The 14,589-nt window shown below is 43.3% G+C and overlaps 1 protein-coding gene across 2 annotated transcripts in view; it reads right to left on the minus strand.

The window, feature by feature from the left end:
• sft2d2a (SFT2 domain containing 2a) overlaps positions 1-14,277 on the minus strand; it is a 37,895-nt gene extending 23,618 nt beyond the window's left edge. The window contains exon 1 of one of the 2 annotated variants that reach the window (XM_078232857.1): positions 14,138-14,277. In XM_078232857.1, the coding sequence (XP_078088983.1) occupies positions 14,138-14,203 (66 nt within the window). In that variant the 5' untranslated portion in view covers positions 14,204-14,277. The remainder of the gene's footprint in view (positions 1-14,137) is intronic. The other variant, XM_078232859.1, reaches the window with a different exon arrangement.
• Between the last annotated feature and the right edge of the window lie 312 nt (positions 14,278-14,589).

A 14,589-nucleotide genomic window follows, 5' to 3' on the forward strand; every position in this document is an offset into this window, starting at 1 on the left:
TTTTCAAAATATTGATCTCGCATCACAGCTCTACAATCATACATCAAATATTATTTATATTTCTCAAGCACAGTCCACAAATATCGGATTCAATTCTTCTTCAGATTCCTAATTTTTCACCTGTAAGTGTCTGGAGCTAATTTATACCCATTAAGCACATCATCCTTCACAAAATCATAATTAGACTGTATATCTGTGGCAACAAATACATTTCTAACACTTTCCTTACCAAAAACATTCTGTAATAAAATTGATCAAATTTATTCAGGCCATAATAGCTTTTGTCAATTTATCAAATGATACAAAATACATTTAAACTCCTTCCTCACTGACTTTAGGCACTTAGTGAATATTTCCTGCCAAATCAAAGCCAAGAGTGACTCATCGTCAAGTTTCCCTGTTACTCCTTGTTTACGGAATTGAAGTCTTTCTCTGCCCTCCTCAAATTTTCTGGTTTCCCTCTCGCTGTACAATTCAAGGCTATTCTTTTCTCATGCACTTTGAAATTCTAATTCAAGTTTTCCCCTTCATTTAACTTCCAAGTTTTTGCCTTTCTCAAAATCAAATTTTTACTTTTCTCAAACTCTTTCTGATTCATATTGCTTTATTTGCAGTTGAATCCTCATTAAATCAACCAGCATTTTATCTGGTTAATTTTCTCTTTCTCAAGGTTCAGTCATTGAGTCAATGGTTCAACAATTTCTCCCTTTGGGCTGCTCACTTCTAAATCTATTTCCAAATTCTCTGCTATTGCCTTCAAATTATTCTTTGTTACCTGTGGCATGGCACTTAAAAGCAAGTGGCCGCTTTTGAGCAGAGCTTCCATAATTGACATTTCAATGAATACAGCAAAGTCAGCGAAATCTTGTTCATTTGAACCCTGGAAAATCCTAGTGCAATTATCCCAATTTGTCATGACCCCGTAGAAATGGATATTTAACTTTCCAGTGACTGACGAGAAGGGTCACATGACAAAATTTCAAGTTTTAAGACTTTTACTGTAATAACCAAACTGAAAGCAACATTTTCGACACACTCTGACGAAGAGTTATCCAGACTTGAAATGTTAGCTCTGTTCTCTCTCCACAGATGATGTCAGACCTTTGAATTGATTTATCACATGTATTGGGATACAGTGAAAAGTATTGTTTCGTGCACGCTATATAGACAAAACATGCTATTCATAGAGTGCATAGGGGAGAAGGAAAGGAGAGGGTGCAGAATGTAGTGTTACAGTCATAGCCAGGGTGTAGAGAAAGATCAACTTAATATAAGGTAGCTCCATTCAAAAGTCGATGGCAGCAGGTTAGAAGCTGTTCTTGAATCAGTTGGTACGTGATCTCAGGCTTTTGTATCTTCTTCCCGATGGAAGAAGGTGGAAGAGAGTATGTCTGGCGTGCGTGGAGTCCTTGATTATACTGGCTGCTTTTCCGAGGCAGCAGGAAGTGTAGACAGAGTCAATGGATGGGAATCTGGTTTGCATGATGGACTGGGTTACGTTCACAAACCTTTGTAGTTTCTTGCAGTCTTGGTCACAGTAGGGGCCATTCCAAGCTGTAATGCATCCAGAAAGGATGTTTTCTATGGTGCATCTGTAAAAATTAGTGAGACTCATAGCAGATGCAAATCTCCTTAGTCCCTTGAGACGGTAGTGGCATTGGTGTGCTTTTGTAACTATAGCATCGATGTGAAGGGACCAGGACAGGCTGTGGGTGATCTGGACTCCTAGAAAGAGATTGGCCTCCTGAGATTTTCCAGCATTTTCGGGGGTTTTTTGTCTACACGCTATTCAGTTGGGAATATGTGCCCTAAACTACAGAAAGTATCTCCCATTTAACTTTTAAAATGGCTGAAAGCCCCCCTCTACTGTTGTGTTATATTCTGTCCCTTAAGTAGACATTTCATTCTCTCGGAACCAGTCCAAAGTATATCTCAGCTCCAATTTGCTTGCTTCCTTTTTCTAGCTGGATACTCTTCTCTGAAGCCAAAGCTGGGCAAATCTTCCAGCTTTGTTTAAATACTCATGAACTTGGATCTCTTCAATCCATATGTGAACTTCCACCTGTGTTCTGTGGTGAAGAATAGAGACTTGATGTCTCTCTCGCCCTCTCTGATTCTTCCCAAAGTCCATATTCATGCTATTTGAATAACATGGGCATCGGATCCAGTCAGAAATTCTAATTAGCTATCCTTTCAACCCCAAACACCATTTAGTCTTGAAATTAAATAGATAGCTTAAAGTGCCAGTGTGTGCAAAACCTGACATCCTGAACATCGCACTATGCGACTTGAAGAACAGTCTACCTCCGTCAGCAGAGATGCTTTTGCCATTGTCAACAGGTGTAAATATCTAGCACCTTCTTTCCAGTAAAACCAGCTGTGCCTCACTGTCTCCAGAGCAACAAAGCTACCCATGCTTGTTGTCAAGCAGTATTTGGAAAAGGTCACATGAACCCCTTCACTACTCCATTTTACCGCACATTAAATAGGCAATTCCAAAATATAAACACTTCATATCTGTAACACTATTTACCTTGTAATAGTCTATCATATATTTGAGCATGCCTGATTTTAAAAAAACATTCACTGGTGCCAATTTCTCTAGTTTCCTTTCAGCACCAACGCCTCTCTTCCACATCATAGATCACATATTTTCTGCAACATTTGATTTATTATTGTCACATGTATTAGTATACAATGAAATATATTGTTTCTTGCTCGCAATACAGACAAGAGCATACCGTATAGAGGGAAGGAAAAAAGAGAGTGCAGAATGCAGTCATAGCTAGGGTGTAGAGAAAGATCAATTTGATGCAAGGTAGGTCCATTCATAAGTCTGACGGCAGCACGAAGGAGCTGTTCTTGCGTCGGCTGGTACGTGTCCTCAGACTTTTGTATCTTTTGCCTGATGGAAGAAGGTGGAAGAGAGAATGCCCGGGGTGTGTGGGGTCCTTAATTATGCTGGCTGCTATCTATGAATGTGAGTCTGACATAGGTGTCTTTGTTATCTAGGTGTTCCAGGGTTGAGTGTAGGGCCAGGAAGATGGCAGCTGCAGTGCACCTGCTGAGGCAATAGGTGAACTCTAGTGGATCCAGGCCGTCTGGGAGGCAGGAATTGATTCGTGCCATGACTAACCTTTCGAAGCACTTCATAATGATGGATGTCAGAGCCACCGGACGATAGCCATTAAGGCACGCTGCCTGGCTTTTCTTTGGTACCGGGATGATAGTCTCTCTGGCCTTGACATGCTTTTAAAGTGTAGTGAATATTTGAATGCATCATGGTGATCTTTGATGACATTTAGACAGACACATTAGGGATAGTTCGGAATTAGAAAGAAAATGCATCCATTGTAACGATCAACACTCTACATTTGAGTGCTTTCAAAAGAATATGGAGATGGCTCAGTATTCATCTGGGAACAGCATTCAGGAGGGTTCAAAACATCAGCAGCTTGAGATTCTCTAGGGTATTCCAACACAAGTGTTATGTAACTAAAGATTTCCAAGTGGCAGACACCCCTGGAATTGGCTACAGCTCAAACAGTCAAATTACTGATGGTAAAGGCTAAAAGCAAAATACTGCGGATGCTGGAATCTGAAACAAAAACAAAAAATGCTGGAAAATCTCAGCAGGTCTGACAGCACCTGTGGAGAGAGAATAGAGCCAACATTTTGAATCTGGATGACCCTTCGTCAGAGCTAAAATCAGAAAAGACGTATACTATGAGGGTGGGGCGGGGTGGTAATAGGACAAAGTGAATGTAAATAAGGATGAAGAAAGCTGAGAGAGGTGCTAAAAGTGTCCATTAAGTGATAAGAATGTATGAATGGCAGAACAGAGGTATAGATGGTTAAGGCACGTGCCCTGAAAGGGGTGGGGGGGGTGGCGGCAAGGAGAGTGGGAATGGAGAAGTGGAAAATGGAAATGAGAAAGAAAAATGATAAAAATGGATGAATGAGATGCAAAGAAGAAACAGAATGAAATAAAATAAAAGGAAATGGGGTGAAGGTGGAGGGGAGAGTTTGTGCTCTGAAGTTGTTGAACTCAATGTTCAGTCCAGAAGGCTGTAAAGTGCCTAATCGGAAGATGAGGCGCTGTTCCTCCAGTTTGCATTGGGGTTCACTAGAACGTTGCAAAAGGCCAAGGATGGGCATGTAGACAGGCAAGCGTCAGGAAAGTCTGGGTCCTGCTTGCAGATGGGACCAAAGTGGTCACCCAGTCTGCTTTTAGTCTCTCCGATGTACAGTAGACTGTATTGGCAGCAGCGAATGGAATAGGCCAGACTGAAGGAAGTGCATGCGAAGCGATGCTTCACCTGAAAGGGATGTTTAGGATCTGGGATTGTGAGCAGGGAGGAAGTAAAGGAGCAGTGTTGCACCTTCTATGATTGCATGGGAAGGTGCCGTGGGCAGGGGGTGACGTGTTGGGTACGATGGATGAGTGGACCAGGGTGTCCCTGAGAGAATGGTCCTTGCGGAATGTTGACAGGAGGAATGAGGGGAAGGTGTGTTGAGGAGTGGCATCATGCTGGAGTTGGCAGAAGGATGATCCTTTGAACATGGAGGCTGGTGAGGTGAAAAGTGAGGACAAGGAGGGACCTTATCCTGGTTCTGGGAGGGAGGGGAGGAGGTCAGAGCAGTGCCCTGGCGGATGAGTTGGACACGGAGAAGAGCCCTGTCAAGCATAGTGGGTGGAAAACCAAGATTGAGAAAGAAGGAAGATATATCAGCAGCGCTATTTTGGAAAGTGGCATCATTAGAACATATGTGGCGGAGGTGAAGGAATTGAGAGAATGGGATGGAGTCCTTACAGGGTGTTGGGTGTGAAGAGCTGCAGTCAAGGTTTTGTGGGAGTCAATGGCTTGTAATGGATACTGGTGGTCAGTTTATCAACAGAAATGGGGACAGAGAGGTCAAGGAAGGGAAAAGAAGTGTCAGAGATGGACCATGTTAAGGTGATAGAGGGGTGGAAATTGGAAGCAAAATTGATAAATTTTTCCAGATCTAGATCAGAGCATGAAGCGGCACCAAAATAGTTGTCAATGTACCAATAAAGGAGTTGTGGGAGGGGGCCTGAGTAGGACTGGAACAGGGCATGCTCCACATAACCCATAAAGTGACAGGCATAACTGGGACCCATGCGGGTGCCCACAGCCACACCTTTGATTTGGAGGAGCTGAGATGAGTTAAAGGAAAAATTGTTGAGTGAGAGAACCAGTTCAGCCAGACGGAGGAGAGTGGTGGTAGATGGGGATTGTTTAGACCTCTGTTCAAGGAAGAAGCAAACAGCTTGGAGGCCTTCCTGATGGGGAATGGAGGCGTAGAGGGATTGGACATCCATGGTGAGGACGAGGTGGTTTGGGCCGGGGAACTGGAAATTCTTGATATGGCGCAGGGAATTGGAGGAATCGCGGATATAGGTGGGAAGGGACTGGACAAGAGGAGAGAGAATGGAGTCAAGCTCGGAGGAAATGAGTTTAGTGGGGCAGGAACAGGCTGACACGATGAGCCTACCGGGGCAGTTTTGTTTGTGGATTTTGGGAAGGAGATAGAAGTTACTAATGGTAATAACTCTAAGTCAGTTGGAGATCTTGTATAATAATTCAATAAACTAAAAGTTTTTCAAAGTTTTAAAGTTTATTTATTAGTCACAAGTAAGGCTTACATTAACACTGCAATGAAGTTACTGTGAAATTCCCCTAGTCGCCACACTCCAGCACCTGTTCGGGTCAATGCACCTAACCAGCACGAATTTCATGCAGTGGGGGGGAATCGGAGCACCCGGAGGAAACCCACGCAGACACGGGGAGAATGTGCAAACTCCACACAGACAGCGACCCAAGCCCGGAATCGAACCCGAGTCCCTGGTGCTGTGAGGCAGCAGTGCTAACCACTGTGCCGTGCACTATTAATTACACTGATTATTTTGAATCTGTTTAGGCGGAGAGAGATACAGAATGCTGCAGTACAAAGAGATCTGGGTGACCTTGTACATAAGTCACAAAAAGTTAGCATGCTGGTTCAACAACTAATTAAGACAAATGGAATGTTGGCCTTTATTGCAAGGAGAATGGAGTATAAAAGGAGAGAAGTCTTGCTACATCTGTACAGGACATTGATGGGACCATACCCTAAGTAGTGTGCACCACTTCCATCTCCTCACTTGAGGGATATATTTGCATTTGGAGGGGCTCAGAGAAAGCTCATTTGGTTAATTCCTAGGATATGGGGTTGACTTACGAGGAAAGGTTGAGCACGTTGAACTTGTTTGGGCTGGAGTTTAGAAGGATGAAAGGCAATCTTATCGAAACATAAAAGGGGGCTTGACAGGGTAGATGCTGAAAGGATATTGCCCCTCATGGGGAAATCTAGAGCTTGGTGGCACCGTTTTAAAAATGAGAGTCTCCCATTTAAGATGGAGACGATGAGCATTTTTCTTTCTGAGACTTGTCAGTCTTTGGAATTCTCTTCTACAGAGAATACTAGATCATTGAATATATTCAAGGCTGTGTTAAACAGATTTTTCATCCACAGTGGATTAGAGGGTTGTGAAGAGAGGCAGGAAAGTGGAGTTAAGGCCACAATCAGTTATGAACTTACTGAATGGCAGAACAGGTTCGATGGGCTGAATGACCTACTTTTATTTCTTATCTTATATTATGGAAGATTGATGGGGTGCACCATCTAAAATTCCAAAAAAAGCTGATGTCAAAGTGATTCCTTCATAAATGCCAAAACATTTTCTCCATCAAGACTGCAGGCCAAGGTCAGACAAAGGCATTCAGGATCTTTAAACATTACTTTTGTCACAGGTGGCCTAACAGTTGCAAGGTCTTAAGCTGAGAAAATAAATAAATTGGATCCTGTGGGTCTACACTTTTAGATCACATGCTGCAGATGGACAAAGGCAGCTTTGGAAGAACAATGAGATTCCTTAAAAGTACTTTGGAACACCAAGGACCAAAACCCTTCAGAGAAATGAAATCTCCGCAGGGGAGATGGCAGAAGACAGCAGAGGTGCAATACAAAAATCAAAACAAGCTAGGCCGAGATCAAGGCTCTGATGAAAGAAAGAACAGATATTAACTCAAAATAAAGGCAAAAAGTGCTGGAAATGCTCAGCAGGTCAGGTGACACCTGTAGATAAAGAAAAACAGTTAATATTTCAGGTCAATAACCTTCCATCAGAACTGGCAAAAGTTAAAGTTAAGCAAATGGAGAGTCAGGGGAAGAACAGCTGGGGAGGGGAGCATGGGGGGGTGGGGGGGGTGGAGAGCGGTGGGATATAGAGGGGTGGGATGTAGAGGAGAACAAAATGAAAGGTCTGTGATAAGGTGTGAGACAGAAGAGATTAAATGACATGGGAATGATTTTGCAAAGCACAAGGAGATGGTCATGAGAAGCATAAAGAAACAGAGATGGGTCTAGAGGAAGTTTGCATGGAAACTGCAGAATCATTAGAAGTTGCCATTCAAAGAAATGGGGGAAGAGAGGAGCTGTTATGGGCGATAAGGAAGTGGATCAGCGTATTGTGGAAGGAATGGTCCCTCTAGAATGTTGAAAGGCAAGGCAGGGGAAGATGTATTTGGTGGCGACATCACACAAGAGGTGACAGCAATGACAGAGGATGATCTGCTTAATGAGGAGGCTGGTGAAGTGGAGGTTGTGGGCATGGAAAACCCGAGCTTGGTTCTGGGACAGAGAGATGGGATGAAAGCAAAAATGCATGAAATGGAATGGACATGGTTGAGTGTCTCGTCAACCATTGTGGAGAGATCGCAGGGAAACTGTGCACCAAAGAGGAAGAGAGTTTGACTGCAATTCTGAAATCGTATAAAACAAGACAAAAATAAGGCCAGACAAAGCCAAGTAGATATTTGACAGACACCTTCAGCTTGGGTAAGAAGTTTAAAGGTTAATTTTTTTTCAGACATTAACCCATAATGCCAAATATTCTTATTTTATAAAGCTTTCACATCCATGAATACAACATTCAAAACAAAACTACCACAGAGGCTAAGTAGGAGGTGGCACAGTGATTAGCACTGCTGTCTCACAGCGCCAGGGACCCAGGTTTGATTCCTGGCTTAGATCGCTGTCGGTGTGGAGTCTGCATGTTCTCCGTGTCTGCGTGGGTTTCCTCCAGGTGCTCCGGTTTCCTCCCAGTCTTAAAGATGTGCTGGTTAGGTGCATTGACCCGAACAGGCGTCTGAGTGTGGCAACTAGGGGAATTTCACAGTAACTTCATTGCAGTGTTAATGTAAGCATTACTTGTGACTAATAAATAAATCTTTCGAAGAAGAACTATAATCAAAATAAAAGGAAATTACTGCAGATGCTAGAATCTGAAACAAGAACAGAAAATGCTGGAAAATCTCAAAAGGTCTGACAGCATCTGTGAAGAGAGAATAGAGCGAATGTTTCAAGTCTGGATGACTCTTCATCAAAACCGTAACACTGGCCTAGATTTTAAAAATCATCCAGAGCAGACTGAGTGAACCACAAAGAAAACAGACTGACCAGTATAAAATTAGACCTTTTTCGAAACCAAGAAAGTAGCAGTGAAGACACTTATAATACAACCCTGATCTACAGACGTACCAGTGTAAATTCACATGTTTCATCAGTTCCAGAATTATTTTTAGTAAAATATTAAGTATAGAAATTACATACATATCTATAGCTGCTATACTGTATGCTAAATTTCACAAATGTAAAGTTCAGTATGAATCACAAGCTCGTCCATTTTTGCATAAAACTTTTGAAAAGCTAAACAAAACCTCAAAAGAAATCTGAACAGTACATAAATAATGTTATGAAGGTCATTCAGATACAAAGGTAAAAGTACGACCAACAACAAAAAAAGATTCCCGTGATAGCTGCTCCATTATATGATTTAATGCCTGGTCTGCAAATTGGCCCCACTTTAACTATAAAGAGGTTTTGGAAACCAGACGCAAGATTGGAATCACCATGTGTGGACAGGAATTGCGATTGCAATTGCGACAAAGCTGTTAGTCATGCCAAAGACCTTGCTAACACCATGAGGCCTTCTCCCAATGCATTTCAACTCGGGTTCACTACTGGTAGGCAGTTTCAATAAGCAGATTGAGTCAATTAACTCAACTACGAACATTTACGCCTACATATGCCATGTAAAAGTTAGTGCAGCACGGATCTGAAAACTAGCCCTATGGTACAGTACATGAGGCAGCACATGGGATATTTCAAACTAAGTTGACCTTCCAATCCCACATGCTTTTAGCAAGACAACCTACTTTCATTTGTGTCACATGTTGCCCATGTTGGGGCAGCACGGTGGCACAGTGGTTAGCACTGCTGCCTCAGCGCCAGGGACCCAGTTTCAATTCCAGCCTCAGTCACTGTCTATGCGGAGTTTGCACATCCTCCCCGTGTCTGCGCGGGTTTCCTCCTGGTGCGCCGGTTTCCTTCCACATTCCAAAGATGTGCGGGTTAGGTGGATTGGCCATACTAAAATTGCCCTTTAGCGTCAGAGGGATGAGAAGGGTAAATACATGGGGTTAAGGGGATAGGGCCCGGGTGGGATTGTCGTCGGTGCAGGCTTGATGGGCCAAATGGCCTCCTTCTGCACTGTAGGGATTCTATGTTCACTCTTAACTCAGCCCATCTGCAGCTGAAACATTAATTTTCACCAAATTTCAATGCTCTTCCAGACCAACCCTTCACCTTCCACCCTCATAAAATTCACTTCATCTAAAACTCTGCTGCCAATACATTAACTCGCATCAAATCCTGTTCACCCATCACCACGGTGTTCACTGACCTACACTGCCTCCTGATCCAGCAGTGTCTCAAACTTAAAATTCTCATCCTTACATTCAAATCTCTCTATGGCACATTACTCCCCTCCAACCTAATACAAACATACGAAATCGGAGCAGGAGTAGGCCACTTGGCCCTCAAACCTGCTCCACCATTTGATAAGATCATGGATGATCTAATTTTAACCTCCTGTCTATTCCTGATAACATAACAACCCTTTGTGAACAAGAATGTATCTGCCTTTAAAATATTCAAAGTTTCTGCCCCAACCACCTTTCGAGAAAGAGAATTTCAAAATCTCACAACCCTCAAAGAAATGTATTTTCCTCCTCCCTTCTTAAATGGGTGACCCCATGTTTTAAAACAGTGGTAGATACAAACCTAGCCTGTCCAACCTTTCCTCCAACACAGTTAAATATTTCCTTAAAAAAGGAGACCAATACTGTACACAGTACTCCAGATGTGGTTTCACCAATGCTCTGTGTAAGTGAAGCATAACCTGCCTACTCTTGTATTCAATTCCTCTCGCAATAAAGGATAACATTTTATTAGTTTTGCTAATTACTTGCTACACCTGCAAACTAACCTTTTTGTGATTCATGCACTCGGACACCCCAATCCCTCATCATCTCAGAGCTCTGCAATCTCTCACCATTTAGGTAATAAGCTTTTTATTCTTCCTGCCAAAATGGACAAACTCACATTTTCCCACATTACACACCATTTTCCAAATCTTTGCCCATTCAAATAACCTATCTAAATCTTTTATAGCCTCCTTATGACCTCTTCACAATTTGTTTTTCCACTTATCCTTGAGTCATCAGCAAACTTGGCAACCATGGCATTGATCCCATCATCCAAATCATTTATATAAATTGTAAAGAGTTGAAGCCCCAGTGCAGATCCCTGCTGCACACCACTTGTAAAATCCTGTTGTCCAGTAAAAGACCCATTCATGCCTACTGTTTCCAGTTAGCTAGCCAATCTTCCATCCACGCAAATATATTAACCCCCCCCCCCCCCACACACACATCATGAGCTTTTTTCTGCAATAAGCTTTGAGGAGGCAATTTATCAAATGCCTTCTGAAATATCGCACTTCTACCAGATTCACTTTACCCACAGCACTTGCTACTATTGTTAAATTGGTTCAACATGATTTCCCTTTCACTAAATCATTTAGAATCTGCCTGATTGCCTTGAATTTTTCTAAGTGCTCTTCTAGACCTTCCTTAATAATAGCCTCTAATAATGTCTCTATGACGGGTATTAAGTTAACTGTCCTGTAGTTTCCAGCTTTCTGTCTCCCTCCTTTTATAATGAAGTTACGTTTGCTATTTTCCGATCTATTGGAACCTTCCCTGAGTCTAGTGGATTTTCAAAAATTAAAACCAACACAACTATCTCAACACTTCTTCTAAGACGCAAGGATGAAATCCATCAGGGTCCGGGTACTTGTTGACCCATGGTTCCAACAATTTATTAATACCAATTAGAGCAGCACAGTGGTAAGCACTGCTGCCTCACAGCGCCAGGGACCCGGGTTCGATTCCCGGTTTGGGTCACTGTCTGTGTGGAGCTTGCATGTTCTCCCTGTGTCTGCGTGGGTTTCCTCCGGGTGCTCCGGTTTCCTCCCACAGTCCAAAGATGTGCAGGTTAGGTGAATTGGCCGTGCTAAATTCTCCCTCAGTGTACCCGAACAGGAGCCGGAGCGTGGTGGCTAGGGGATTTTCACAGTAACTTCATTACAGTGTGAATGTAAGCCTACTTGAGACTAATAAATAAACTTTAAACTTTTCCTCGGTGATTGCAATTTCTGGAGTTCGACCCTCCCAATTCTTGATTTACAGCCATTTCTGGATTGTTCCTTGTATCCTCTATTGTGAAGACCGATGCAACATACCTGTTCAGTTCATCTGCCATCTCCTTATTTTCCATTCTTAACTCCACAGACCCACTTTCTATTGGACCAATTATCACTTTGTTAATTCTTTTAAATAGCTATAGAAACTCTATCATTGTCTTTATATTTCTAATGATGTGGAGATGCCGGCGTTGGACTGGGGTAAACACAGTAAGAGTTTTAACAACACCAGGTTAAAGTCAACAGGTTTATTTGGTAGCAAATGCCATTAGCTTTCGGAGTGCTGCTCCTTCGTACGGCGGCACGGTAGCGCAGTTGGGCGGCACGGTAGCGCAGTGGTTAGCACTGCTGCTTCACAGCTCCAGGGTCCCGGGTTCGATTCCAGGCTCGGGTTACTGTCTGTGTGGAGTTTGCACATTCTCCCCATGCTGCGTGGGTTTCCTCCGGGCGCTCCGGTTTCCTCCCACAGTCCAAAGATGTGCAGGTTAGGTTGATTGGCCAGGTTAAAAATTGCCCCTTAGAATCCTAAAATTAGTAGGTTAGAGGGATTAGCGGGTAAATATATGTGAGGGTACGCCTGGGTGGGATTGTGGTCGGTGCAGACTCGATGGGCCGAATGGCCTCCTTCTGCACTGTAGGGTTTCTATGATTCTATGATTCTATGTCAGATGGAGTGGAAATCTGCAGATTTCCACTCCATCTGACGAAGGAGCAGCGCTCCGAAAGCTAATGGCATTTGCTACCAAATAAACCTGTCGGACTTTAACCTGGTGTTGTTAAAACTCTTACTGTTTATATTTCTAACCAGCTTTTCTTGCACTCTAATTTTTCCTTCCTTATCGATGTTTTTTATTCTTTGCTGTTTATATTCTGTCCAATCTTCCGAACTGTCACCCATCTTTGCGCAATTACGTGTTTTTTTTAAAGTTTGATGCTATCTTCTGCTATTTGATGCAATTCGGTGTATTCTGAATTATTCCTTTGCATGTCTGTCAGTGCATCTCTCTTGGCCTATCCCTTAAGCTAAATTTCCAGTTCACTTTCTCTAGCTCTGCTTTCATGCCTTCATAATTGCCCTCAAATTTAAAATACTAGTCTCAGACCCAAATTTCTCTTCCTGAAACTGAATGTAAAATTCAATCATATTATGATCACTGCAACCAAGGGGCACCTTCACCAAGAGGTTACTAATTAATCTATAGCAGGTGCAGTATAGCTCTCTGGTTAGCTCCAGAACATGCTGATCTAAGAAATTATCCTGAAAACGTTCTATGAATTTGTCATCTACACTATCATTGCTCATCTGACTATTCCAGTCAACATCTAAATTCAAATCCTTCATATCCGCCGTACCTTTCTGCCAAGCTTCCACTACTACTTCTTCGATACCCTGCGCTATCATGTGTACTATTGTGTAATTGTTAGGCAGCCTGTATACCACTCGCACAAGTGACTTCAGCCTTTATCATTCCTCATCTCTATCCAAACCACTTCTATAACCTGGTTTCCTGAACTTAGCACATTAGCAAGGAATGACCCAACATCTTTAAATAATTGAACCACTCCTCCACTTTTCCCTAACTTCCTATCTTTCCTAAAAGCCACATAACCTTTAATATTCAGTTTCCAATCAATGCAATCCTGTAACCATGTTTCTGTAATGTCCTTTAGATTGTACTTATTAATCTGTATTTGCATTATCACTTGTGTGTTTTGTTTCGAAGGCTACAGGCATTCAGATACAGAGTCTCAAGTTTTGTCCTTTTGTTATTCTTGTAACCTCTAGCCTTATCAGTTGATTTACTCAACTTGCACTTTCTGTCCCTTCTGTAAGTCTGTTTATCATTCTCCATATTAATACCTTTCTCTCTTACTTTGACTCTGCTCTTTGCTATACCCAAACAACATTTTCCAAACCTCTAATCCTGACCAGCAGCGCATTTCCAATTTCCATCACATCAGTTGCCTAGGCCCGAAGCTCTAGAATTCCCACATTAAACATCTCGGTCTGTCTGCCTCCTTTAAGAGCTTGTTCTGGTCACCTGTCCTCATGTCTCAATGTGGCTCAGCGTCACATTTTGGCTGGTAATGCCCCCTGTTTTAATAGAGCTGCCGTACAAATGGAAATTGTTGCACAATTACATTGAACTTTTCTCCTGACCCTTGGTTGTTCCTTTACTCTTGGTTCATGAGCACTGAGCCTGATATTTCACTATTACACTGAAATGTCCTTGTTACAGCTCAGAGGCAGCCAGTAAGGCGCTATGTGTGTGTGTGACACGCCCAAATTCCAGCACCAACTCTCCACAATTCCCCTCCTTGTCTTCGCCCAAAGGGCTTTGAGCAACTTTGTCCCAGTGACTCTCCCAGGTATCCTCCCTGCTTCCCGGGCCTACTGCTGCTGCATGTCCGAAACCCCAGGATATCACTCGCTCACTGCGGAGGGAGGATATCCCCCGGCCTTACCTCATTCAGGGGGCTCCCATTCTCGGCGGAATCGCTGCCGTTCAGCACTTTCTTCAGTTTGTCCATATCTCCCCCCTCTGCCTGCAGCCTCCCCGTAAACAGCCCGGCCACACTGCGCAGGCGCAACGCTGCAGCCGCATGCGCACAACCCTTCATGTACACACCGCCCTCTGGAGGACATCCGCAATGTTGACACTGACTCACCTGTCCTGCTCTCTCCATTCCCCCTGTATCCTCACCTGTCCTGCTCTCTCCAGTCCCCCTGTATCCTCACCTGTCCTGCTCTCTCCATTCCCCCTGTATCCTCACCTGTCCTGCTCTCTCCAGTCCCCCTGTATCCTCACCTGTCCTGCTCTCTCCATTCCACCTGTACTGCACCCTCACCTGTCCTGCTGTCTCCATTCCTATACTGCACCCTCACCTGTCCTGGTCTCTCCATTCCACCTGTCCTG

This window comes from Mustelus asterias, chromosome 17, assembly GCF_964213995.1.
Source record: "Mustelus asterias chromosome 17, sMusAst1.hap1.1, whole genome shotgun sequence".
NCBI classification, from domain to species: domain Eukaryota; kingdom Metazoa; phylum Chordata; class Chondrichthyes; order Carcharhiniformes; family Triakidae; genus Mustelus; species Mustelus asterias.